At 45.4% G+C, this 27,724-nt stretch overlaps 1 protein-coding gene across 1 annotated transcript; it reads left to right on the forward strand.

Annotated features, from left to right (window-relative positions):
• Nucleotides 1-4,300: 4,300 nt before the first annotated feature.
• TEKT5 (tektin 5) lies at nt 4,301-27,724 on the forward strand. The gene is made up of 7 exons (XM_081839877.1): nt 4,301-4,939; nt 10,064-10,147; nt 11,632-11,702; nt 12,363-12,506; nt 12,793-13,015; nt 22,862-23,016; nt 27,341-27,724. Exons 1-7 carry the CDS (start codon nt 4,373-4,375, stop codon nt 27,555-27,557), a joined length of 1,461 nt encoding a protein of 486 aa, XP_081696003.1. The 5' UTR covers nt 4,301-4,372; the 3' UTR covers nt 27,558-27,724.

The raw sequence follows: 27,724 nt of genomic DNA on the forward strand, positions 1-27,724 counted from the left end.
AAAATGGGCCCTCCCCGAGCTTAAGCCGGTGACGTTCGTTCCGATTACGGCCCGAGCAAGCAGGGAGAAAGGAGGAGGGGCATCCCGGAGCCCCGCCCGATTGCCCGACGCAAAGGTGCGCATGCGTATACTTGAAGGCGGGTCGGGCGAAGGGATAGCATTGAAAGAAGGCGAGCTGGGCGAAAAGAGTTGCAGTGTCACGTGGCCTGATCCGGCGTTTGCGATTGGATGGCCCCGAGTTTGTGCGAGTTCGCTGAGAGAACTCGAGCGGCTCCTCCAGTCCGGGGCGGGCGGCGAACCCCGCGTGTTTCCCGTGACACGTGGGCGTTCGTTCACACGTTATTCCTAAAAATAAATAAATTAGTGCTCCCTTTAGCTGAAAACAGGGGGCCATGCTAGCATTAAAAGCACACACACGTATACGTGAAAATAACCAAAGGCAATGAAATAAAATTTACTGAAACTTTTTTTTTAAATTGCAGGAATATTGCTGCAAAACAAAAAGATCTGCCCATTTCTCCCCAGTACAATTAAAATAACTCATGATTGGAATGTATTGCCTGCCTTGTACCTCTGAGGTCCCCTAGGTTGCAATGACTGAAAGTATTATTAATGTTAAAAAGCAATATTAAAAAGCACAGGAAACCATCCAAACACCCTCTTATCCCCAGTGCCGTCTAATATCTTCTGCACAAAGCCATTGGAAGCAGCCATTGGGGACATTGAGGTGCCCCCAATTTGCCAATGACACCCAGCTCTATTTCTCCATCATCAGAACAAAACACAGCGACTTCTGTGTAGTTCAGTGGGACTCCCATTGAATGAACTTGCTCCCAAGTAATGGCATTCATAGGGCAGGGTGGCAGCTGGAAAGTGGGCAAATAGCCCCAGATTCAAATGTCACTATGATAAGCTTGCCAACAACTTATGGGGTGGCAAGGAGAGAGGAAAGCCTCTTCTCTTCTTATTGCCAGAAATCTGCAGGTGAGGTATGGGGCAGCCACCTTCTAATTTTAAGTATTATTTAATATTTAACACACAAGAGGGAAATTTGGGCCAGGAGGGACTTTCTCACTCACACTTTCAGTCAGTGCTTTTTTTCCAATAATAATAATAATAATAATAATAATAATAATAATAATGATTGCAGTTACAGATAGGTAGCCGTGTTGGTCTGCCATAGTCAAAACAAAACAAATTCCTTCCAGTAGCACCTTAAAGACCAACTAAGTCAGTTCTTGGTATGAGCTTTCGTGTGCATGCACACTTCTTCAGATACACTGAAACAGAAGTTTCCAGACCCTTCTATATAGTGAGAAGGTGGGGAGGGGTATTACTCAGAAGAGGTATTACTGGCCCCAACAACATCACACATACCATCTCGGGACTATTTAATTGCTCATCGTCTAACATTGTGTATGCCATAAAATGCCAACAGTGTCCTTCAGCTCTCTATATTGGACAAACAGGCCAGACCTTACGCCAAAGAATAAACGGACATAAATCGGACATCAGGAATCACAAGACAGAGAAACCAGTAGGAGAACATTTCAATCTCCCAGGACATTCTATACAAGATCTCAAAGTAGCTGTTTTACTACAAAGGAATTTCAGAAATAGACTGGAAAGAGAAGCTGCTGAATTACAACTTATCACCAAACTCAAAACAATGGAGAAACCTGGTCTGAACAAAGACCTTGGATTCTTATCTCATTATACATGACAAAGCCATTTTTCACCTTTTCACCCCTTGCTTTTTCCTGTAAGACCTATTGCAGTCGTTAAGAGTCGTCAACAGGCTCATCACAGCTATCTGCCAATCACCCATTCCCACCACCCTTCTGAGTAATACCCCTCCCCACCTTCTCACTATATAGAAGGGTCTGGAAACTTCTGTTTCAGTGTATCTGAAGAAGTGTGCATGCACACGAAAGCTCATACCAAGAACTGACTTAGTTGGTCTTTAAGGTGCTACTGGAAGGAATTTGTTTAATAATAATGATGATGATGATGATGTTTAGGGGTACTCTCATTTTGACTCAAGAAAACCACCACTTTAAAGTTCAAATCGGGGGAAATAAATAGAGTAAATGGACAAAAGTATAGAGATTCACAAAATGTTTAGGGGTATGCGTCCCCCTGCGTCCCCCCCAGAAAAAAGCACTGTTTTTAGTCATGATGCTGGCCTATGACCACTTAGGGTCCTCTGGCCTTCCTCTTTCAACAGGTCTCTCAAATGGATACCTTTATATTTTCTATATTTTCAACTGCCATTATATGTGGAATTGTTTTCCATCGCTTTCATCCTGTTTCGTTTTTTGTTTTTGCTTTACATTCATAGCAGTTTCATTCGGTGCGTTTTATTGTGTGGCTTTGTGATAAAAGATTGAATCAAATAAACACAGAGCGGACGTTTCTGTTTCGAGTGTGGGGTTTCAGGGTTTGTCTGTTTTTTAATAAATATGATGGCATCTGGATAGGAACTGGGGCAAGAGAAGTTAGCATTCATGGCTATAAGTTTCCACTTGATCTTGATTTGATACATGCTGAAGGATCCTTGGGAGATCCAGCGTGGAGTGTTTATTTGCAGGTCTGTGGCAATGGGTGCAAATCCACAGGCAGCGTTCACACATGCAGCACACCCAGGTCTGGATTTAGGTTTGATGAGGCCCTAAGCTACTGAAGGTAATGGGGTGCCTTTATATGTCCAGCTGTCTTTGTCAACAACAAATTGTCGCTGATTTTTGTGTTGAATATATGCTATATGGTAATTTATGGACCTAATAGGTATCTAAAGCCATTTGCACATGCAGAATGTAGGCACCCTATACAGTGGTGCCCCGCAAGACGAATGCCTCGCAAGGCGAAAAACCCGCTAGACGAAAGGGTTTTCCGTTTTTCGAGGCGCTTCGCAAGATGAATTTCCCTATGGGCTTGCTTCGCAAGACAAAACGTCTTGCGAGTCTTGCGAGTTTTTTTTGCTCCCCCCCTTTTTCTAAGCCGCTAATAGCTGCTTAGCGGCTAAGCCGCTAAGCCGCTAAGCTGCTAATAGCCGCTAAGCCGCTAATAGCCGCTAATAGTGCTAAGCCGCTAAGCCGCTAATAGCGCTAATCCGCTAATCTGCTAATAGGGTTGCTTTGCAAGACGAAAAAACCGCAAGACGAAGAGACTCGCGGAAAGAATTATTTTCGTCTTGCGAGGCACCACTGTATATAAAGGTAAAGGGACCCCTGACCATTAGGTTCAGTCGTGGCCGACTCTGGGGTTGCGGCTCTCATCTCGCTTCATTGGCTGAGGGAGCTGGCGTACAGCTTCCGGGTCATGTGGCCGGCATGACTAAACCACTTCTGGCAAACCAGAGCAGCGCACGGAAATGCCGTTTACCTTCCCGCTGGAGTGGTACCTATTTATCTACTTGCACTGGTGTGCTTTAGAACTGCTAGGTTGGCAGGAGCTGGGACAGAGAAACGGGAGCTCACCCCACTGCGGGGATTTGAATCACCGACCTTCTGATTGGCAAGCCCAAGAGGCTCAGTGGTTTAACCCACAGCGCCACCCGCGTCCCTCACCACTGTATATAGAAAGGAGCAAATCAGTGATATTTCAGGGAGCAGGCTAGCAGGCGGGGCCCATTACTTACATCATAGGAGCCTACACAACACAAAACACTGTTGCTGTATGTAGGTTTTACTTTATTTGTTTTTTATCTTATATTTTGGAAATGTACATCCAGGTTTTGTTTTGTTTTTTCAAGAGAGTGGGGCCCTAAGCTATAGCTTGTTAAGCTCATACGTAAATCCGGCACTGACACTGACCAATCCAGCAGCTTACCCAAATTCCTGGCATTTACCCCAAAAGTTATGGTAAACACAGAGACTTGGAAATATTTAAACCAGGAGGGACTTTTTTGCACATTTAATCAGCATGTTACACCACCAGCTCTCTATCATGTGACCTTATTGCCTTATGTTTAGAGTTGACATTTCTGTTTTCGAGCTTGCGTAGGTTGTGAGATGTTAAATATAATAGTATTTGGAAGGAAATCGGGGGCAGAGCTAGCATTGTCCATGAGTGGCTTTCTTGCACACTAGACGCACTTGTAATGACTACTCCACACCAGACCTTATTGCCCCATGTTTAGAGTTGCCATTGCTGGTTTGGGTTTGTTTGTTTTTTTAAAGATAAATATGTTTTTAGGAAACAAAACAGGCAGGCTGAGTGAGTCTCACAGGACCCCTTTGCTGGGGCCACGATGCCCTCACTAATCTTCTGTGACACCGTCACTGAGTCACAGTGCACGGGGCAGCTGCCTCTGCCTTGTCTCATGCCCCTGATCTCCAAGCAAGGTTGAGTGGCTGGTTCAGGGAGTTAGATGGAATTCCTTGGCACTACCCAGACTGCCAGCTACTGCGGACCTCGGAAGAGTTGCTTGCTTCCAGAGGTGGCCCCAACCACCATCAGCCAGGACAGCTACCAGTCTTATTACCTGCCAGGCTACCGCTACCTGAACTCATGGCGCCCCAGCTTGTTCTACAAAGTGTCCGCCTTCCGGCCCAACGATGAGGGAGCGGGGCGCCTCTGTGCCCCACTGCGGCCTCCCACCATCCTGCCGTCGGTGCGGTCCTCCTTGTACGCTCGCTACAGCCCCCAGGACTGGTACAAAGCCAACCAGCTCCAGATCAAGGGCTCGGAGGCTTACCGGCACTGGGCCGGGAGGCTGAACGCTGACACTGGGAGGCTGGTACAGGACAAAGACCAGCTGACACGGCAGCAGCAGGAAGACTCCGGGAAAAATATCGGGCAGAGGCTAGCGGACATCAATTTCTGGAGGTCCGAGCTGACCTATGAACTCGAACGGCTGTTGTCCGACACCCGCATGTTGGACACAGCCAAGAGGCGCCTGGAATGTGCTGCGGATGAAGCCCAGGGGCCACTGCAGGTGGGTGCTGAGGATGGTCCAGGAATAATAATAATAATAATAATAATAATAATAATAATAATAATAATAAAAAATTATTTGTACCCCGCCTATCTGACTGGAAGAGACGCGGGTGGTGCTGTGAGTTAAACCAAAGAGCCTAGGACTTGCTGATCAGAAGGTCGGTGATTCGAATCCCTGTGACAGGGTGAGCTCCCGTTGCTTGGTCCCTGCTCCTGCCAACCTAGCAGTTTGAAAGCACATCAAAATGCAAGTAGATAAAGAGGTGGGAAGGTAAACGGCATTTCCGTGCGCTGCTCTGGTTCGCCAGAAGCGGCTTAGTCATGCTGGCCACATGACCCGGAAGCTGTACGCCGGCTCCCTCGGCCAGTAAAGTGAGATGACCGCCGCAACCCCAGAGTCGGCTACGACTGGGCCTAATGGTCAGGGGTCCCTTTACCTTTACCTATCTGACTGGATTGCTCCAGTCACTCTGGGCGGCTTCCAGCATGTATGAAAACACAGTAAAACATGAAACATTAAAATCTTCCCTATACAGGGCTTCCTTCAGATTTCTACAGAAGGTTGTATTGTTGGTTCTCTCTTTGACATCTGATGGGAGGGCATTCCACAAGGCGGGTGCCACTATCGAGAAGGCCCTGTGCCTGGTTCCCTGTAACCTCACTTCTCGCAGTGAGGGAACTGCCAGAAGGCCCTTGGAGCTGGACCTCAGGGTCTGGGCTGAACGACAGGGGTGTTTTTAACTTCTTTAACACTCTTGGGTTGGTATGCAACTGTGCTGAGAAGGCATTTGGCTTTCTGCTGGCCAACTTCTGTGGCCAAATTGGTGGTCCACCCTCCCTCCCTCAGTAGAACCATTCCTTGTTTCTAATATCAAAACAGCACAACTCCCGGATCTTCAAAACGACAGTCATGCTTCAAGTCCTTGGGAGTACTGTAATTTATTGCTTGTTTCCAGGGCTTTATTTCAGCCGGAACTCATTGGAACTCAGTCCCAGCACCTCTCAGATGGGTGCCATTGCCATTGTAAGAGAAAAAGGGAGGTTGTGCATGGTGAATTCTAGAAAAATAGCACCGCTCATTTCCAATGTTCTGATACCTTTCCATAAAACCACAATCAAGGCAATCAGCAGAAACGAGATAACCAACAAATCAACTATGAGTAAGAAACCACCATACCACTAAAAATAATAATAATCTAAAAGCAATGATTTAGATCAGCAGTGTCGAACCTTTAGATTGCTGTGGTGCTCCCGGTCGACTGCAGGAGCAATAAAAGTGATCACCTGGTTTCTCCTTAGTGATTGCGGCACGCCCCTCCGCCGGTGCTGCTTAGAAAGGTTGTATTTGCTGCGCTGGCGGCAAGTGGGGAAGGGAGGGGGTGCCCCCCAAAAAGCTCAACAACTCTGGTGTCTTTCCCTAAAAAAAGCTCAAGAACTATGGGCAATGACAATGGGTAGATCACTGCCAGTTTTATTATACTTGGAGTAGATCGCAGTCTCTATAGGGTTGGTCGTGCCTGATCTAGATGTCACAAGCAACCACAGTCAAATCTTATTTAAAAACACCATCCAGAACAGGTCCACTGAGAAAAAGCCATTTGTAGTCATGTGGGTTAAACCACAGAGCCTAGGATCAGAAGGTCGGTGGTTCAAATCCCTGCAATGGGGTGAGCTCAGCCAATAAAGCAAGATGAGCGCCGCAACCCCAGAGTCGGCCACGACTGGACCTAATGGTCAGGGGTCCCTTTACGTTTAACACAGCACCCCAGACCCACTTTGCACCAGGCAAGGGGGAGATTTGAATTGAGTGTTCCTCCAGCTAAGCTGGCTTTCTGCTACCCATGGAGCGAGATGTCACTTTCCGCTTTGTCTGCAAAATGTGCCGGCGGGCAGGAAGGGTGAGGATGCGGTGCCCACCAGTGGTAGCTGGCAGAAAGCCCCCAGATGGTGCTACAACAGTGGCAAGAGTCTTGATAGCACAAGGATGGAAGAATGCAGAAACCCCAACAAAAGAACAGTGGCAAGAGAAATTGATGCACTATGCAGAACTTGCGAAACTGACATACAAATTGCAAGATAAGGACAACTGCGACTTTAAAGAAGAATGGGAACTTTTTACAGATTACTTAAAAAGACTACAAAATGAAATGGACTCCTTGGCAGGTTTTGAACAAACGTATCAAATTTAGTGAGGGTCAACATAGTAGATAGATAATACAAGGATGTATGCAATTTTACAATATGCAGAGAACAACATGAGTTGAGAAATCAGAGAGAAGAGCTGAAGGAAGTCTTGGGGGAGAGGGAGGGAGGGTTTGTTGGGGGGGGATGAAAGAAATGGGGGGGACAAGGAAGAGGATTTGTTTTGATAATTTATGTTGAGATATATCTAAAAAATTTTTTGTTGTTGTTTAGTCGTTTAGTCATATCCGACTCTTCGTGACCCCATGGACCAGAGCACGCCAGGCACTCCTGTCTTCCACTGCCTCCTGCAGTTTGGTCAAACTCATGCTGGTAGCTTCGAGAACACTATCCAACCATCTCGTTCTCTGTCGTCCCCTTCTCCTTGTGCCCTCCATCTTTCCCAACATCAGGGTCTTTTCCAGGGAGTCTTCTCTTCTCATGAGGTGGCCAAAGTATTGGAGCCTCAGCTTCAGGATCTGTCCTTCCAGTGAGCACTCAGGGCTGATTTCCTTCAGAATGGAGAGGTTTGATCTTCTTGCAGTCCATGGGACTCTCAAGAGTCTCCTCCAGCACCATAATTCAAAAGCATCAATTCTCTGGCAATCAGCCTTCTTTATGGTCCATATGCTCTCACTTCCATACATCACTACTGGGAAAACCATAGCTTTAACTATACAGACCTTTGTTGGCAAGGTGATGTCTCTGCTTTTTAAGATGCTGTCTAGGTTTGTCATTGCTTTTCTCCCAAGAAGCAGGCGTCTTTTAATTTCGTGACTGCTGTCACCTAATGCAGTGATCAAGGAGCCCAAGAAAGTAAAATCTCTCACTGCCTCCATTTCTTCCCCTTCTATTTGCCAGGAGGTGATGGGCCCAGTATAGCCCCCAGATGGGGTGTAGTCCAGAGGTGGGTGTGGGGCTGGACCAGCCTGAGATCTGTGGGATCTTGGACCAATCTCCCTGCCACTAAGCGACAGCATCGGACACCAATTTGGGCCCATTCGCTGTGCCAGCTCCAGACTCCCGAAGCAATCTTACTGACCCCTCTCCGCTCTGCCGCTTCATAAAGCACCACTGTGGATGGGTGTAGATTTGGACTGCACCCTCAGTTTGTTGCCGCGAGAATGACAAATAATATTGGGGACACACAGAAGAAAATGGGTGAGATTCACTTAACCAGCCCTGTCGCCAGAAGCCTTGAGCGAGGACGACTGAAGAGCGGGTTCTGAACTATCTTCAAAGACAGACCCATGGGGCCTTGCCAGATGCTTTATCTCTGCGCTTGGGGATCACTTCTTTAACCCGAATGTTGAGAACCTTTGGTTTCGGAACAAAAAGCGTGCGAGCTTCCCTTAAGCTGTAGAAAAGTGCACACAACACACAGGTCCCAAAATTCGGAGAGTAAATGACAGGCTTTGTTGAACATTGAGGTGCAGCGGTTAAGGCTGATAGCACCCTTGCCCTGACACTTCCTAGTCTTGCTTTGATTCTAAAGCTGGCCACAAGGTGGTGTACTAGTCTCGCTTTTCAAATAGATGTGGCTCAGTTTTCTCTTGGGTAGAGCAGCCAAGACGGGTTGCAAGTCCCCTTCAAGCCTGACAGGGGTCTAGAGGCAGAAGTGGAAAGTTTCTAGTAGCGTAGCGAGCCCAGGGTGTGTGGGTGGTGGTCCACACTGGAAGGGAGGGGTTATAGGGAGGCACAGAAGTCTGTACTGTGCGTTGGGGGTTGGGATTCTGGGGGGCAGGGGAGCTTGAGAGTGGCCTAGCAGTTGTTGGGTGTGTTGTGCGTCCCTGAAATCGGTGGATGTCCTGAAAAAAGCTGACCCACTTTGATTTTCACCCAAGAGCTGAACAACTTTTGTCTGCCCCAGGCGTCAGTGGGGGTTGCTACACCACTGAAATCTTCTTTTAGTTTTTTCCTACCACGTCCACAACTTTGTGTCATGTGCTGTGATCTGATGAAACAATACTGCTGTCTTCTGGGAGGGGAATCTGATGTATCTTCTTCAAGGACATTCAAGCCTTGCTGTATCTGAAGTACTTGGGCTGGGGTATTGTTTGGCAAAAACAGCATACAAAAATTCGTATTAGGGGGAATTGTTTCGCAAAAAACTGTGCATTAGGCAAAATTGGGTACAAAAAAGAAATGTGGTGATTAGGAGAAATTCATACCACAACACCGACGAATTCTCACAAGGACCTTTTAAAACAAATGAATTGCAAACTGATATGGAAACGTGGAGATCTGATTGCTGGCTGATGGCTGAAGTGCCCATAATGTCTGCAGCTTAGGCATCAGCTGGACAAACTTGAAGACGTACAAGTCTTCCCTAAGCATCAGCACTTAATAATAAGGCCAGATATGGAAGAGGAAAACGTACATTAATCTGTGAATTTTCGGGGGGGGGGAATGCATGTAGACAAGTATCTCCCTGCAAAATACACATTTTGATTCTTTCTTTATTTTGAGATGACAGCAGCATTGGGGCATTCAGGAAGTGTAAAAGTCAGTGGATAACTAGAAGTGCAATACCAACCATATCTATCTGCTGAGTAATAAGTCTCATTGATGGGGTTTACACCTTAGTTTGGGGAAGTGTGGATCAAATAGTTTTTGTGTCAAAAAAAATTGAATTCCTTGTGTGTCCTTAGGCTGACCCTTGGGGGGGGGAGGGTCCAGTAATTTAGCCGCTAATAGGTCTCCTAATTGCCATTTTGATCATCCAGCGCTTTGGGTCCTAGCAACAAACAAACATCCATTCCTCCACATGTTTTAGTTACAGGTTAACCATTCACAGATATATTTGGAACAGTTTTCTTCCTCTATTAGGAGATCGAACGTGGAAAAGAAAAACACCTTGCAGTGTTTTTCCAAAGACTCACTATTATTCCCCCCCCCCGAAGGAGTTATCTGAACCCGTGGTTTTCTTGTCTGCTTTCAGGTGGCTTTGGAATGCTTATACAATCGGGAGAAACGGATGGGCATCGACTTGGTCCATGATGACGTGGAAAAGAATCTCATCCAGGTACAGCAAGCCTTGCCGGCTTTGTGAAATGAGTTCGCAGAAGGTAGCCAGAAATAGCACTTGAGACAGGTGTTCCGTTTTCTTGATAAAACCCATTTTTTGGATTCTCCCTTGGCTCTCTAACTTGCTCAGGGAATTCCAAGTTTGACCTGAAATTTCAGAGCAACATTTCCCAGCCTCTGGGTCAATGACCCGCAAGCGGATTCATGAATCCTGTGCAAGTGGATCAGGGGCTTTAGGAGTAAGCCCAAAACAATTATGGCTTGTGACTTATGGCTTTTTGTTTTGTTGGCATGTGGTCATGCTGTGTTGACACTTGTCATCACACACCAGAAATGCTAGAGTCTTGCATCTTAAGACCTGGGAACCGCGATCTGGTGGCAGAGAAGACCTAAGGTCCAAAATTCATATGATAATAAATCATATGCATAAACCAAGCACAATTTGAACCTAAAGCCAGATTATAGTACATAGGAGATAGTTGTGTTCCTTAATATTTATATTTTTATAAAGCTCAAGAGATGTACATCACAGGTGTACATTGGGAAGGGCCAGGGCCAGGTTTTAAAGCTATCCCCAAAGTGCATTTAAATTCCTTTTTTTTGGGGGGGGGTAGGGGGATTTTGTGCATTGTTACTCAGAAGTCTAAAGTTTAGCTGCATTAGATTCCTTTCAGCATTATGCTATTTTCACGCCAGAAACAAGTTTAGGAAAACTGGCCCAAACTGACATAAAATTTATAATTATGTTAGTGCATTAAAGCAAAAATCAAAACAAATTTTAAAAAGCACCTTAATTTAAGGACAAATAGATTTATGGATGGAGAACTAGGACTCATTTTATCACATTTGAGATGTGCTATCCTCCCTCAATGGGCATTTATTATGATTGCATTTCTATCCTACCAAGATGTTCAAGGTGGCACACGTCTTTAAACCCCTTTTGCTGCCTTGATGCACAGCTGTAGTGGGCGAGGAATCCTTTGTCTCTATTCAAGCCTAAAGCCGTAGAATCAAACTGCCTGGTTCAGGAATTTTGTGACCAGCTTTCCATAAATCACTTGTTCCGTCTAAGATCCCTATTGAGGAAGACATGTGTGGGAAGCAACTTTTGTAGTACGAGAAGCAGAATGCAACCAGAAATCTGTGCACGTTCCCATTGTTCACCGGTCCCCAGATTTCTGGGGTCTGGGGACAAATTTGGAAATGTACAAAACTGTCATGGGTACCACAAAACACGGATGCTCAACACACATCCTTCAAAGCTCAGGCAAGACATCACCAGCCTGGGAAGAAAACAAAACACAGACCTAAAAAACCAGGCAAGCCCTCTCCCCAAGAAAGCAACAACATCCCAACCAAACAACCGCAACAATGGGAAGGGCAGGGAGGCTTGGTGGATGTTGAGAATGTCCAATAAAGGATGCTCTTTCAGCCTCCATTTTTGCAGGATCAATGACAGCAGGTGTCTATTTTCCGTTACAGGAGGTTGATCTGATCAGAGCATGCCAAGAAAGAATGAGGAAGCTTGCAGAAAGGATTGAACAACAAATTAAGTAAGTTTTTTAAACACACGCACACACACACACACAAAATATACATGGCCTTTAAAGGCGGCTGGTGAATTGGGCACCCCGTTCATTTGCGATGTCTCAGCCACCGTTAGAACTCAGCAGCCTTTGCCTCGAGAAATCCTCTTTTAGTGTGTAGTTCTCCAAAGGATGGCCATCAGGTCTCTTGGCAGTTCTCAACAATAAAAGCCCTTTAACCTTCCTGGGTTGCTCGGCCATCTGGATTGGACCCAGAATTCACAACACTACCCAGGAAGTTACACCCAGCCCTCAAAGGGAGGAACGGCAAAAGTTTCCCTGCTGCTAAAAAAAGAAGCAGCATAATTGTTGGTACTACTGGGTTTTCCTTTAACCCCACCCCCGATGGGGTTTCTATAACTTCACAGGCAGGCAGAAATCCAACAGGTAAGGCATTTACTGGCAATAATATTGGTGAGTCTTCCTTACCTGTTCAGCTTCTGCCTGGTAAAAGGCACCGGTGTCATTCCGCCCATATTTTAGGCCGAAATCCACAGCTTGTTTTCACGGTTTTTGAATATGGAAATAGAATTTCCAAGACTTCTTCTTTCTTGCCCAGTCACCTGCAAAAATGCTTTAAAATTGTAAATATGCTGCTATAACAAAAATCCTCGTCCTCCTACATAGTGTTAACAGAGATGCCCAACATGCTCTCGAGAGGGACCTTGGAGACAAGAACTCGGCCCATTTCATCGATGAGAAGTGCTATAACCTGAGGAACACTTCCGACAGCATCAATTTCTACCACGGAGTGGAAAAAATAGATGGAACGTAAGTCTGGGGCACTCTACTTATAATATCCATTACTAGAGTGGGTTATTGAGCATGTGTTTGGTGTGTTTGTGAATTCAGCCTTTGAACATGCAGAAATTTTTATGCAAAATCCTTTTGTATAATTACAAATTGTATGGGTGCTGTGATGTCGTGGATATATAAATTTCTTTTTTTTAAAAAAAAAAAAGGTACGCAATTTATTTTGCACAGTGTCCCACAGCACCCTGGAACACAGGACATGCTGCTGGTTTTTCGCAGTAACCCAGGTTCTTATACCTTGCAGAGTGACGGTCCCTGAAACGTGGGCCAAGTTTAGCGATGACAACATCCGGTATTCACAGAACGCACGTGCCAACACAGCCACCCTCTGCAGCGAAGCGGACCACACCCTGGAAACCACTTCCGACGATATGTGGAGGCAGTGGACAAACACGAATTTGGCCTTCGACGCCCGCATTTCGGAAATAGCAGACTCCAAGAACCAGCTGCAGGCACAGCTGGCCAAGGTAGGAGGACTTTGGTCTTCAAGAGGCTGGGCGGGTAAGGCAGAGACTGCTCTGCTGAGTCCTGGGGATGGAAGAGACTTCAGGTGGAAATGGAGGCAGGAGTGGAAATTGCCCGTGTTCCCTCCTTCCTCCTGGGTCCAGAATGGAAACCAAACCAGTGAAAACCGCCAATATTTCCCAATACGAAACTGCCCAGCTGCTAAGATCCTTTGTTTTGGTGGTCCCAGAGCTCTCCCACCTCCTTTCCCTAGCTGTAAAAATGAAGCACAGTGGTACCTCAGGTTAAGTACTTAATTCGTTCCGGAGGTCCGTTCTTAACCTGAAACTGTTCTTAACCTGAAGCACCACTTTAGCTAATGGGGCCTCCTGCTGCTGCCGCACCGCCGGAGCACGATTTCTGTTCTCCTCCTGAAGCAAAGTTCTTAACCTGAATCACTATTTCTGGGTTAGTGGAGTCTGTAACCTGAAGCGTATGTAACCTGAAGCGTATGTAACCCGAGGTACCACTGACAACTGGCCTGTGAGCGCTCCAATTGGAGAACAGCCTTTACCAATGGTGTCATGGGCTTTGAAGACGCTCAAACTCAGGACACAAGGGAGAAATGTGCTAAGAGGAAGGCACATTTGGCAAACCCTCACCATGTTCAACTCCCACCCGGAAACCAATGTCCCTACTGTGGAAGGACGTGTGGATCCAGAATTGGCCTCCACAGTCACTTATGGACTCACTGTTAAGACCGTGTTCATGGAAGACAATCTTATTTGGCTACAAGTGATAGAAGAAGAAGAAGAAGAAGAAGAAGAAGAAGAAGAAGAAGGGGAGGAGGAGGAGGAGGAGGAGGAGGAGGAGGAGGAGGAGGAGGAGGAGGAGATCTCTCGCACCTCTTTTCCCTAGCTGGGCAAACTCTAACTAGGTTTTGGGAAGGAGGAGGGAAGACTCTAAGACTCACCTACCGGGCTTTGGGAAGGCAGTGTGAAGGCTGGGGAGGGCCGCCCAAAAAGGCCTCAAGGGCCACGACTAAGGATCCTCCTACCATCTTGCAGTGGGGGGCAGCTGTCCTAGATGATAACTTTTGAAGGCTGCTATGTTTGGCATGGTGGGTGCCATCCTTTCAGTCGAGTGAGCTGGCCTTATGGATTCCTCAGCTCAGGGATGTGTAGACCACCCAAGCTGCACTGTGATGTCACCATGCCACAGAACCCGGACAAGACCCAACAATGGGCAGTCATAAAAGGCATGAGCACAGGAAACGTGGCAAGTCCCACTAAGGTTGGGCAGCACGGGCATGACATGAAAAGGAGGTCTGGCAATCATTTTCTCTTCTCTGTCTTTGCTCTCAGTATGGGAGGCACATAGAATTGGAAGGGACCCGAAAATCCCAAGGTATCGAAATCTCAATGGAGCAGAAAAGATTATTTATATATGTGACAATGGCTGTGTGGATGTTATTGGCCCAGAGATGGAAAGAAGATAAAGTTATGACCAGAGAAGAACGGCAGATTAAGTTGACGGATTATGCGGAAATGGCAAAAATGACCGGAAGAATCAGAAATCAGGAAGACCAAAATTTTAATAAGGAATGGGGGGAATTTATCATTTGTCTTAAAAATCATTGTAAACAGTTAAAATTGTTAGTAGGGTTGGAATAACACTTGTAGTTTAATGGTGAATTTTGGATATAATGGAGATGTAAAAGATTTGGATTATTATAAAAGATGCAGGAGAAAATGACTAAGAATAGGACCCACAAAGAGGAGGAGGGAAGTCCAGGAGTTTGTTTGGAATCTTGTTTTTATTATGTATGTTGGATATGTATGTGATGGTAAAACTTTAATTTGAAAAACCAAATAAATAAATAAATTTATTTTTAAAAAAAGAATTGGAAGAGACCCTGGGGCTCGTCTAGTGCAACCCCCCACAATGCAGGAAAACACAGCTGATCCTTACGGGGATCGAACTTGCATCCTTGACGTTATCGGCACCATGCTTCTAACCAACTAAGCTGTCCAGGCTCAGTGAGTTGTGACAGCATTACAGTGAATTGCTGCTTTCAAGTAAAACTTGCACAGTATTGGCCATGATTCTGATGCTGTTGCTCCAAGGCAAAAACACAGCATTATAGAAGCATAGGACTGTGGAGTTGGAAGGGACTCCAGCGGTCATCTATTTCCACCCTCTGCAATGCAGGAATCTCAGCTAAAGCATCTCTGACAGATAGCCACCCATCCTCTGCTTGAAAACCTCCAAGAAAGGAGACCTTCCGAGAGTACCTGTTCCACTGTCAAATGGCTCTTACTATCAGAAAGGTTTTTTTTAATGAATATTTATTAGTATTTTCAATAACAAAACAAAAACAAAAATAAACAAAAAATGACAAAAATACAAAAATACAAAACTTAAAAACAATTAAAAAACACATAAAATTTCAATTGCTTATTTTCTTTTGACTTGTTTCTCAGACCTCCTCACACCTCCCCTTCTTGTATTCCAATTCAAATTATTAGCTCAGCAAATCCTTATTACTTATTTCTCAACTTTAATTTAATAATTTATTTTAACATGTTATTATTTTATTTTTTCTCTTTCATCCATTTCCTCAATTTATTTTTGCAGACCTTATTTTCATTTAATTTAGATCATTTTAAAAACCAGTTTTAACTTGTCCAAACTTAAACATCAATACTTATACATCAATACTCATTCTTAAACATTTTCCCTAAAGTCGACCAAAATTCCCTTCCACGACTTTCCCAATTTTTGTATAAATAACAAAACAAAATAAAAACAGAACAAGTTATAGTTATATACCCTTTGGATTCCCAGACTCCACCCACCCCTTTCCCGGTTTCAGTCCCCAGCAAGTGTCCATCAGTCTCAATATACTATTAGCCTGGAGATCTCACGTCCAAGGCTCTTAATTCTCTCTCAATTCCTCTCTGCCGGTCTTTTTGATAGTCCTTAATGTTGAACCCCAAATCTCGGAGAGGCTCCGGCCCAACAGGATCCATGTTTCTTCCAGCCAGACCTCCATACTTAAAAGTAAAGCCTATGGGGTATTCCAAATCTTGTTTCATACTCCTTTCAAGTCCAAATGTCCCCAAAGCTCCAACTTCCACCTTAATCAGATCTCCACATAAGGAGATCTCTCAATTTTTCACTCTCCAATTCAGGCCAGACTTTCCACATCAAGTTTTTATTTTCCTTTGTTGCCATCATGTCAGGCCTCAAGTTACAGCTCTCCTTTAACATCTGCAAAATTACAGCTCCTCCTTCCTTTTCTTCAGGGGCAACATATGTCTCCTTTTCCATATTCTCAAAGTTCTCAAGTTTCTCTATTTGTCCAATTGAATAGGCTTCCTGTTTCAAATCCTTATCAAATGCAACAATGTTATTTACTGTTAAGTCCAGAGTTGTAACATTTGTAGCCAAAACATCAATTTGGCCTTGTAACTTTCCCAAGAGAACAAATGCTCTGTCCAATTCAGCCTGGATTTTCCCTCCTCCAGCCATTCTTGTAATGTCCCTAAACCCCCTCTAGAGGGATTTTGGTTCCTTAATGTTCCTTTCAAAAATCAAGTTAGTTTGTATCAGCCCTTCCTTATTTTCAACAAATTGTAACAAATATAACCAGCAGAAGCAACAGAAACAAAGTTCTCTTTTTCCGTCTTGACAGCTAACTTGACAGCTGTCAAACTCTTCAATACTTCATCAACAGGCTCTCTCGCGGAACGCTCCCAGGTCCGGGGGTGGTGGAACTTCAGCTCCCAAAATTAATTCTTTATCCTCCAGTAAAATTTCTTATAATGCCAAACCGTGAAATTTAAGTCTTTTACAAAAACGGAAAAAAAGGATTCTCTCGACCTTAATTAGCAGGTCCTTTGCTTTAAATTATTTACAAAGAGGGGGGGCGGACTTCATTTTTAAACCTTCCCCGCTCGTGCCTAATTCATCAAAATTTTCTTTAAAATTCCAATTTCCGTACTACTCAGGGGTTGTTGCTTTAGAGTCCAATTGTTCAAAGAAAAAAGTCAGTGCTCTCCGACAATGGCATTGCGGCTTCACTCCGCAGAAGAAGCAGTCTACTCTCAGCACCCCGCCGCACCCCGTCCCCGTACCGAAGGCTTTAAAAAGGCTCCTTCGCAGCACGGGGGGGGGGGCCACAAATGGTGCCCACTGAGTCACCACGCTCACAGGCTTCTGCGCCTGTGATTTTTAAGGGTCCCTGCGTCGCCGCTGCGGCAAGACCCGATCCTGCGGAGCCGATTCCCTCCGGAGCTCAGAGGGAATCCGCCATTAGTCGATGGCGCTAACCCGGAAGTCCTTACTATCAGAAAGTTCTTCCTAACGATTAGTCGGAATCTTCTTCCTTTTGATTCGGGTCCATTGGTTCAGTTCCTACTGCCTGGGCCAACAGAAAATGAATGAATGAAACTTACAGAGTAAAAAATTAAGAAGAAATGGGTATGAGATGAGACAGTCAAAAATAATATTGATAACACAGCGAAAAGAAGAAAAGAAACAAAGGAAGCCACATATAGGTGGAGGGAAGTCAAAATTTATGTCTGTATGCTTAGTTTGTATGCTTGTTTTATTTTTTGTAATCTAAGTTGAGAGGTGTATGTATCTATGTATAATAAGTTTGTTTAGTGTTCTGGTTTGTGTTTGTAAGTATTGCATTTATCAACAAAAGTTTTAAAAAGGGGGGGGGGGAGAGAAAATAGACTTGCTCCATCTTCCCTGTGAAAGCTCTTCACATATTTGAAGAAAGCTATCATGTCACCTCTCAGTCTTCTCTTTTCCAGGCTAAATATACCCAGCACTCTCTAGTATAAAGTCATAAGGCTTGGTTTCCAGATCTTTGATAATCTTGTGTCACCCAATATTGACTCTTAATACCTATATTTAATGAGCACCTCTCCCCATTAAAAAACCCCAACATTTTCCATTTTAAAGAACCTTTCTGTGTGCAGGAAGGAGAGGGTTCAAACAAATCAGGACAAATGCCGCAGAAACTGTGGATGCTGTATAACCTTTTTGCAAACTTGGGGCAAAAAATTAAATGCATCTTGATGAAATTGATAACTAGATCAACTGGAAGTGAGAAAGCATGAATTCAGAGTCAAAACGCCACAGGTGCCATTCAGGAGAGACTCTTCGGCGCAAATTGCCTCTGCAATCTGTATGCCGCGAATGCGAAGATGATCTTTTATGCATAACAAGCCCATTTAATGAGACAATATATAGAGTCACCAAGCAAGATGCATGCACTCTGTAACACTGGCGGGTGTATTTATGTGTTTTGTTTTTAATTTTACAGTTGCTACAGTCATTGTTCTCTTAAAAACAATTAACAAAAAATAGCACAGTTGAAACAAGGACGCCAGGGCTTGTCGGGAGTGGGAGAGCCAACACTTGCAGCATTCTTTAACCTCCCTCATCTTGAATACCACTTGACACATTTTAGCCACCCCATTTGAATGCCAAATTTGCTAGGTGGTTCCTTATTCACACTGAGACGCACCCCTTTTGTGTATGCATGACGCCGCAGTTCTTGCTCCGTGTGGAATTTTGTATAAGGTGAATGCTTGTGTACAGGAGGTGGGGAACAACAGAATGAGAGAGAGAGAGAGAGAGAGAGACAGAGAGCTTCTGGAAACGGTGGTGGGGTGGAGTGATTGGTGCCTCCAGCAGTGGCAGGCAGAAAGAAAGGAGGTGTCTGCCTTCTCCGCAGGCAGAAGCTACAGATCCATTCCAGCCTTTTTCTTCTGCTTGCACCTGCCTCATGGCTCTGTCTCCATCTGAGCTCCCTTGGCCACCTTTTGTGGAGAGAGATATTGGGGGCGAGAAGTTACCGTATTTTTCGCTCTATAAGACGCACCAGACCACAAGACGCACCTAGTTTTTGGAGGAGGAAAACAAGAAAAAAAATATTCTGAATCTCAGAAGCCAGAAAAGCAAGAGGGATCACTGCGCAGTGAAAGCAGCGATCCCTCTTGCTGTTCTGGCTTCCGGGATAGCTGCGCAGCTTGCATTCGCTCCATAAGACGCACACACATTTCCCCTTACTTTTTAGGAGGGAAAAAGTGAGTCTTATAGAGCAAAAAATACGGTACTTTTGAGAGGCACAAGCAAAGACGAAAAGGACGAGGAAGAGGCATTGCACCCTCAGCCCTCTCCAGATCTGCCCTGCCTCTGGAAATCTTGGCACGGCTCTTTTTCTCTGAAGTTTAAAATCTCCTGTTTTGGCTTCTCAACCCCTCTTGTTCTGGTTGCTTTGTTTGTCGTCGTCCCCCACCTCTTTCTTGCTCGTCTTGTCATTTTCCGACCTCCCTTCTTCCTTCATTGAAATAAAATAAATAAATAAAATACCCTGGGTGCACACCTTAATGAAATGTGCTGCACTCACCCATTGCAGAATATTTTAACATGAGGGGCATTACCATAAAAACTGAGTGCAAGGTGCGCTTTGTCCCTGCCTACGATGGAGGTGTAGTGGTGGAGATTTGCACAAATGGTGAAGGATGCCAGAGGGCAGACTTGAACTTTGTTCTCTGCAAGAGATGGGTGTACGGTTTGGCAGCTATATATATGAACTAATCTCCACCCAGCCTCTGGAGTGTGTGCTTGTGTGTGTGAGAGAGAGGGGGGGGGGGAGAGAGATTTGCTTCCTAATTCTTGGAATATAGCCACAAAATGATGTCGTTTGGTGCAATACAATCTGGTGACTTTCCCCACCAATCCGTTCAAGTCCTTTCAAGCGATGCGAGTTTAATCTGGACCAATGTGTAAATCGCAGTGTGCAATCCAAAGCCACTTGTAGCAAGTTTCTGCCAGGTGTGAAAGGTAATTGCTCTGTAGAGACAACCTCCTGTCCCTCTCCCAGCTTCTCCCAGCTTCTTAATTATACTTTTAAAGCGGAAAAAAGGAAGAAGACAGGAGACAGCAGCCAGGGAGGCAGGATGACCTTAAAACCAAACATACTATTAAGCTCCTAGTTGTGGGTTAAAAAGACGAGGCAGTGTTTGGTTTGGGAGTTCACTTAAAGGTTCGAACAATATTTTGTTTCGGAGGCTGCCAAGGGAGGAGATCCCTGCCTGCGTTATCAGTTATCCTCTTCCTCTGGGGGCACCATCTGGCAGGAAGGTCTCTTGCAGAAGCCCCAGGGGAACAAATCGGCCCTTTGCCAGAGGGCCCAAAAGGCGGACATGTATGCGATTCTGAATTAGGGATGGGGGAGAGATTTGATGCGGTTCACATCTAATGTCAAATCTGCCAAACTCGCCTGAGTTTGAACCAAAACACAGCTGCCTTTTGAAACTTGTATTTCCCCGAATTTTGCAGTGACGTTGACCATTAAAGTAAAATAAAGTGGGAATGTGGTGCAGCAATAAGCCTAAGCCGTAGAACGTTTAAAAACATCTTAAACAATGGAGCTAAAACCATAAAACTTAACTAAAAGCTGGAGGGTTTGATTAATGTTGCCGTAGTTGTTGCCAACTCATTGGCAGATCCTTCCTGAAAAGATCCACACACATTTCCCATTCCGATGTACAGTAGTACAGTGGTACCTCGGGATGCGAATGGGATCCATTCCGGAGCCCCGTTCGCATCCTGAATGGAACGCAAGATACGACGGCGCGTCTGTGCTTGCACGGGTCACGTTTCGCTGCTTCCGCGCATGCGCATGATGTCATTTTGAGCGTCTGCGCATGCGCGAGCTGCGAAACCCAGAAGTAATGAGCTCCGTTACTTCCAGTTTGCCACAGAGTGCAACTCAAACACGCTCAACCCAAAGCACATTCAACTCGAGGTATGACTGTACCTTGGTTCTCGAACTTAATCCGTTCCGGGAGTCCATTCGACTCCCGAAACCATTCAAAAACCAAGACGCAGCTTCTGATTGGCTGTAGGAGCTTCCTGCACTCAAGCAGAAACCGCGTTGGACGTTCGGCTTCCAAAAAACGCTCGCAAACTGGAACACTTACTTCCGGGTTTGCGGTGTTCGAGAGCCAATTTGTTTGACAACTAAGCCCTCCAAGAACCAAGGTACCACTGTATTCTCCCGCCCCCATTCCCCCAGGCACATTTCTTTCCAAAGAAGCCCTGAGAAGGAAATACTTTCCATTTGAATGGGCCCAGATGTCAGGGACTGGATTGAGGAGAAATGGTGGAGGCAGCCCCACCCCTTCCCCTGAACCTTCCCAAGGAAGAGGAGGACAGCATACCGTATTTTTCGCTCCATAAGGCGCACCTGACCATAAGGCGCAGCTACTTTTTTTGGGGGGGGGGGTTTCAAGAAAAAAAAAAAGCTGCTCTTGGGGGCTTTTGAGGGAGGTGGGGGAAGTGAGAGAGCCTCGCTCTGTCCCTTCCCCCACCTCCCGCAAAAGCCAGGGATAGCCGCGCGGCCTCCCCAGGGCAGCAGGTTGAAGGCTCCCCGCTGCCCTGCGGAGGCTTCGCAGGTTACCCCAGAGCTGCTCAGGAGCTTGTGGGGCTGGTGGGGGAAGCCTGGGTTTCCCTCACTCCCAGCCCCAAAGAGAAGGTCGGGGCTGGCAGGGGAAGCCCGGCTCCCCCCCCCCAGCCCCAGGGACCACACATTCGCTCCATAAGACGCACAGACATTTCCCCTTAGATTTTAAGAGGGAAAAAGTGTGTCTTATGGAGCGAACAATACAGTAGATTTACAGCAGTGGTTTGCATTCCAGTCAGAATTCTCAACAAGAGTGTTCCATAGTGTTTTCCCCTATTTTCCCTAACATAATGTCACAATGTATGGTTGCATAAGTTTTGTTTAAACTAAAGCAAAAGCTCTGGAGAACTGTGATTTAAACAAAACTTGATACATTCCCTAGTTCATCTTGTTTTCTTCTTACTCTTGCAAAAAACCCCACAATCCTCCTCTGCAATCTTTCCCTTTAACTGACTAAACTTTGTTCTTTATGACATTGTCTGTTGCTGTACACCTGTATTGAAGCCACCGCATGGAACGGTACTAAAAGCTGGTCGTCTTTTTAAATTAATAAAATTTGTGCTCTAAAACAACAACAACAACAACAGTGGTTTGCAGAAGGTCAAAGCTCAGAGGCTGCAGAGGGGAAAAGCTGGGAAATATTGGGAGAGGAACAGCAGGAAGAAGAAGCAGCACAAGGGGAGAGGCAGCTGACAGACTCAGTGTCTTTAGAAAGCATTCCTGATGCCCCACTCTCCGAGGACCAGGCGGGCATTGAGAGTAGGAGAACAGAAAGCTCAAAGGCAGAAAGCACAGTTCAGCCAGCACAGGGGTGATGTGGAATAGGAGAGACAGAGGGTGTGGGACTTTACCTGGAACAACACCATTGTCTAAGAGAGATGGCATTTCTATGTCTCTCTGTGAATATTGAATAAAACACTCGGTAAGAACTCTTCTCGTTTATCTGCTTCTTGGCTGCCACTGTGGGAGGGATCAGATTCCCTGAAGCCTGACACCAGAGGACGGTGGAAAAAGTCGCATCAGTCAAAGAGGCAGCAAGCACGGGGGGGGGGGGACGGGGGACGGGACAACTGTTATGTACTGAAGTTCTCACCCTGGGTCAGCAGGGGGATACTGTAGATAGTTTTCACTCAGGTCCACATCTGCAAATAAGGAATTGAAAGTGACATCCAGTGATTGGATAGTTACAGAAAGTTGTTACTGTTGCGTTGTAGTGGAGCTCTATATAAGCAGGCTGGCTGAACCCTTCAGTTCAGTTCAGTTCAGTTCTGGCCTGTGAATAAACAAGAGCTGTTTGAAGAATCGCTGTGTCGTCTGATATGTTCACCCACAACTTAATAACAACCATACCATTTTCTTCTCCTCCTTCTCCTTTCAGACACTGCAAGAAATCTTTCAGACAGAAAATACAATAATGTTGCTGGAAAGAGCCATAATGGCTAAGGAGAGCCCACTCAAGGTGGCCCAGACACGCCTTGAAGCCCGAACATGGCGGCCAAATATGGAGTTGTGCCGGGACGTACCCCAGTACAAGTGAGTGAGCCCCCACACACTCATCTCCCACCCTCCAGATATTGCTCCCTGAAGGCCTACCGCATTCCAGATCTATTTGCTGTTGATGCAGAACGCATCAAGGATTATTAGTGCTACAGGATTCGGGGAGTTGGTTTGGATGCCGTCTTTGAGCTCCCTTTGCTTTCTATTTCTGCAAGATGGAATTCTGCAATCAGCGTTTCTCACACTTGGGTCCCCTCCACCTTTTGTGGGACTACAACTCCTATCATCCCTAGCTAGCAGGAGCTGTGGTCAGGGATGATGGGAAACTGTAGTCCAACAATAGCTAGGGACCCATGTTTGAGAAACACAGTGCCGGTAGAAGTGGTCAAACCAGTTGGTGGTCCCTAGCCAAGTCTTCTAGACATCTTTTTACATGACTAAAGGGATGTGGGTGGCACTATGGGTTAAACCACAGAGCCTAGGACTTGCCGATTAGAAGGTCGGCGGTTTGAATCCAAGTGACGGCGTGAGCTCCCGTTGCTCGGTCCCTGCTCCTGCCAACCTAGCAGTTCAAAAGCATGTCAAAGTGCAAGTAGATAAATAGGTACCGCTCCGGCGGGAAGGTAAATGGCGTTTCCATGTGCTGCTCTGGTTCGCCAGAAGCGGCTTAGTCATGCTGGGGCACATGACCCGGAAGCTTTGCGCCGGCTCCCTTGGCCTATAGAGCAAGATGAGCGCACAACCCCAGAGCCGGTCACGACTGGACCTAATGGTCAGGGGTCCCTTTACCTTTACCTTTAAGGACACCATCACCCAACTGCTTTATTGCAGGAGTATTATGCAAGATGCTTTTGACGCAATGGGCCCGTCCACACTGCTGTTTGTCCTGTGATTTCTTGTCCGAGAGGAGTTATTTTTGTCCCACAGCTTTCCCATGGTTTATGGCTGAATCGGAATAAATGCCAATATGCAGGAAACCTGATTTGTTCCAATTCAGCAGTAATCCGTGGGTTTTCCCAGGGAAAGTGGCAGGACCAAAAGAAAAAAGAGCTTGGACCCCTGGCTAAGAAATCATGGGAAAAACGGGAGTGTGGATGAGCCCAGTAATAATGGTGAATTTATTCTGCTTTATGTTTGTTACGCTTCCACAATGCAAGTACATTATTACTGTCTGGATGAGCTATAGCGTAACAAAAGTGGAACAGGAATAAACCAGAACATTTGCGGAATTAAAAGTTATGGGACTTCAGCAGGAGTTGAAATGAAGTCGTGTGATTGCTCCAAAACTTTTGCAGGTGCAGAAGCTGGCCTTCTCTGCCAACTTTTCAACGCCTGCTGAGAGCTTTTATATTCTGCCAGGCCAGTGCACGCAATTAAGAACACATCCTTTCACAATGGCTAATTAATGTCTGCTTTAAACCTTCTTTATGATGTTTATTGTACAATTTTACGATTGCTGTAAACTGCCTTGATATATTTTTCATGACATTAGAGGTATATAAAGATCTTTATCAATAAATATAAATAAATAGTATTGAAGGGGTGATCGTGTACGACTGCCCCGATAGCACCATGAGTGTTTCTCTCTGCATTTCATAGCATCATAGAATAGTGTTGTGGACTATACTTTGCTCCTCACAGAACTACAGTTCCCAGGGGCACCCTCAGCAAACTACAGTTCCCAGGATTCTTTGTTGTGGGAGAAATCCTCCACTTTGGCATGGATGTGACTGTCGTAGACTGCATCTCCCATCATCCCTGACCATTGGCCATGCTGGTTGGAGCTGATGGGAGTTGGAATCCAGTGATAGATGGAGGGCACCACGTTGGCTAAGCATGCCCTATGTTTCTGCAAGGCTTCTGTTCCATTGCTCTTTGCTTTTTTCCTAGCCCCAAAGGTTCCCAGTGTGCCTCCCCACCCTGTTTTCCCTTCTCATAAAGTTGGGAGACACAGGATGTTTTGACACCAGGCACTGGAAGCTGTTTGCCGAAATCGTTTTTTCGAAGCCGCCCTCCCCCTCCGAAAAGAAAAAAAGGGTTGACTCATCTTTTCCTAGTGCACCTGTATGAGCCTCAGTGGGTGGGAGTGATAACATCTCCAGCAGCACAAAGCGTTTTACAGGATCTGGCTAAGCATCAAAGGGGTTTTATAGCAGAGCTTGCAAACACGGAATCTGCTCCGTCCTCTGCAAGAGCAGGGACAAAAAAGAGAGAAGAAAAGGAGTGTCACAGCGGCACAAAATAGGAACACAGCAAGCAGGCTTGTTATATTGAGCTTTGGTCCAGCTAGCTCAGTATTGTCTACACAGACTGGCAGCAGCTCTCCAGGGTTTCAGAAATAATAATAATAATAATAATAATAATAATAATAATAATAATAATAATAATTGTATGGCACTCATCTGTGGCTTCCAACAGATATAAAAAAGATATTACAGTCCTTTTATATCTGTTGGAAGCTGCCCAGCATGGCTGGGGCAACCCAGTCAGATGGGTGACTTATTATCATAATTACAGTGGTACCTCAGAAGTCGAACGGAATCCGTTCCAAAAGTCCGTTCCACTTCAAAAACATGCGGAAACGAAAGCGTGGCTTCTGATTGGCTGCAGGAACCTCCTGCAGCCAATCAGAAGCCGCAGAAGACCGTCAGACGTTCGGCTTCCAAAAATAGTTCACAGACTGGAACACTCACTTCTGGGTTTGCAGCTTTTGGGAGCCAAAATGTTCGAGAACTAAACTATTCGAAAACCAAGGTATGACATTACATCATCATTATATATCCTCCAAGATTTCTCTGATGAAAATAGGGGCATCCTATTCAATCATCATCAACAGTGCTTTTTTTTCTGGGGGTATTCAAGGGTACGCAGTAGCAGTACCTTTTTCCTCCCCAAATGTTAAAAGTGTGGCACTTACTGGAACAACTGCATGGTGAATACTGGCACCTTTTTCCCTGAAAAAAGCACTGGTTGTTGTTGTGGTGGTGGTGGTGATTTTACTATTCATACCCCACCCACCTGTCTGGATTGCCCCAGCCACTCCAGGCAGCTTCCAACATATATATATATAAAACAAACCCAGATGAAGACAAAAGGGTGTGATTAACTTGGCTGGGAAAGAGGGAAATGTTAAGATCTCTTTTGTTACCCTTGATGGGTGTTTGGTGGAGGGCAAGGGGAACCATGGGGCAGGGTCCTGGATGCTCAGATTACTGCCACCAGACCTCCCCTTTCATGATGTAACCATGATGCATTAGTGATGTAGTTTGGGGGGGGGTAACATGGGGATTAGCAGCTAATAAAAGTTTGGGTTCTCTTTTGTTCGGGGCTTCCATCTTGTTCCACCTTGTGGCAGGTGAGAGTCCTGTCGTGACAGTCTTCAATAAAGACCAAGCCTACTGGCTGCCGTTTTGCTCTGGTATTCCTGGCTGGTGTCCTTGTTTTTTGTCCAAGGGAGCCCTCAGATTGCTCTGTTAACAGGAAATGACTGGCAGAATCCGAGACCAGGGAGAAGAGTTGGTGGAAGAAGATTGGAAGAAATTTAAAGTTTATTTACAGAAACATTGTAAAATTAAGGAATATTAGAAGGATGCTGGAATGAAGTTATGTGGTTTTAGCAGAAATGTCATAAAGGATTAAGTAAAAATACAGTGGTGCCCCGCAAGACGAACGCCTCGCAAGACGGAAAACTCGCTAGATGAAAGAGTTTTCCGTTTTGGAGGTGCTTCGCAAAACGAATTTCCTATGGGCTTGCTTCGCAAGACAAAAATGTCTTGCGAGTTCCTGCGGGTTTTTTTTCCTCCCCCCCCCTTTTCTAAGCCGCTTATCCGCTTATCCACTAAGCCGATAAGCCGCTAAAAGCCGCTAAACTGCTAATAGTGCTAATCCGATAAGCCGTCAATGGGCTTGCTTCGCAAGACGAAAAAACCGCTAGACGAAGAGACTCGTGGAACGGATTCTTTTCATCTTGCGAGGCACCACTGTAGATTGTTAATTGGTGAAAGGAGAGAATGTAAAGTTACATTATATTAAGATAAATTATTAGGACAAAAACAAAGAGGGAAAGGATTTGCTGAAATAGTTAACTGAACTAGAATACAAAAAAGGGAGGTGTGAGGAGGTCAAGGAAACAAGCAAAGGAAAGATAAGTTATGGGAAGGTTTGATTTGTTTGTTAATTGTTTGTATTTCTCTGGGTTTTTTCCCCCTCTTTCTCTTACTTATTGTGATGCATACCTTTGTTTTTGTTTAATTTGGTGTTTTCTTTGACTTTTTTTGTAACCTTCAATAAATATTATTTTAAAAAAACAAACAGATTGCTCCGTTAACAGAGTATCTGTTTTCCCCCAACCCTGTTTCAGGCTGGTGAACGAGGTTTTCACCATCGACGACACGCTGCAGACCCTGAAACTGCGCCTGCGCGAAGCTCATGACACCCTCCAGCTGCTCATCCTCAACAAGTCCAAGCTGGAGCACGACCTGCTGGTGAAGGCCAACTCCCTTTTCATCGACAAGGAGAAGTGCATGGGGATGAGGAAGACCTTCCCGAGCACCCCTCGCCTGGTCGGCTACACCTGAGCTTTCCTGGCGACCTCTGCTCTGACATAAAAGGTTTGCAAATGATGGGAGAACGTTCTGCTCATTTCATTGCTATTTTTTTTCTTTGTTTGTTCAGTTAGCCAGCTTGACAAAGGAAAAAAAAAAGAGAAGAAATTGGATGGCAATAAAGCATAAGAGAAAGCAAA

This window comes from Podarcis erhardii (assembly GCF_964252035.2).
Source record: "Podarcis erhardii genome assembly, chromosome: 14".
Taxonomy (NCBI): domain Eukaryota; kingdom Metazoa; phylum Chordata; class Lepidosauria; order Squamata; family Lacertidae; genus Podarcis; species Podarcis erhardii.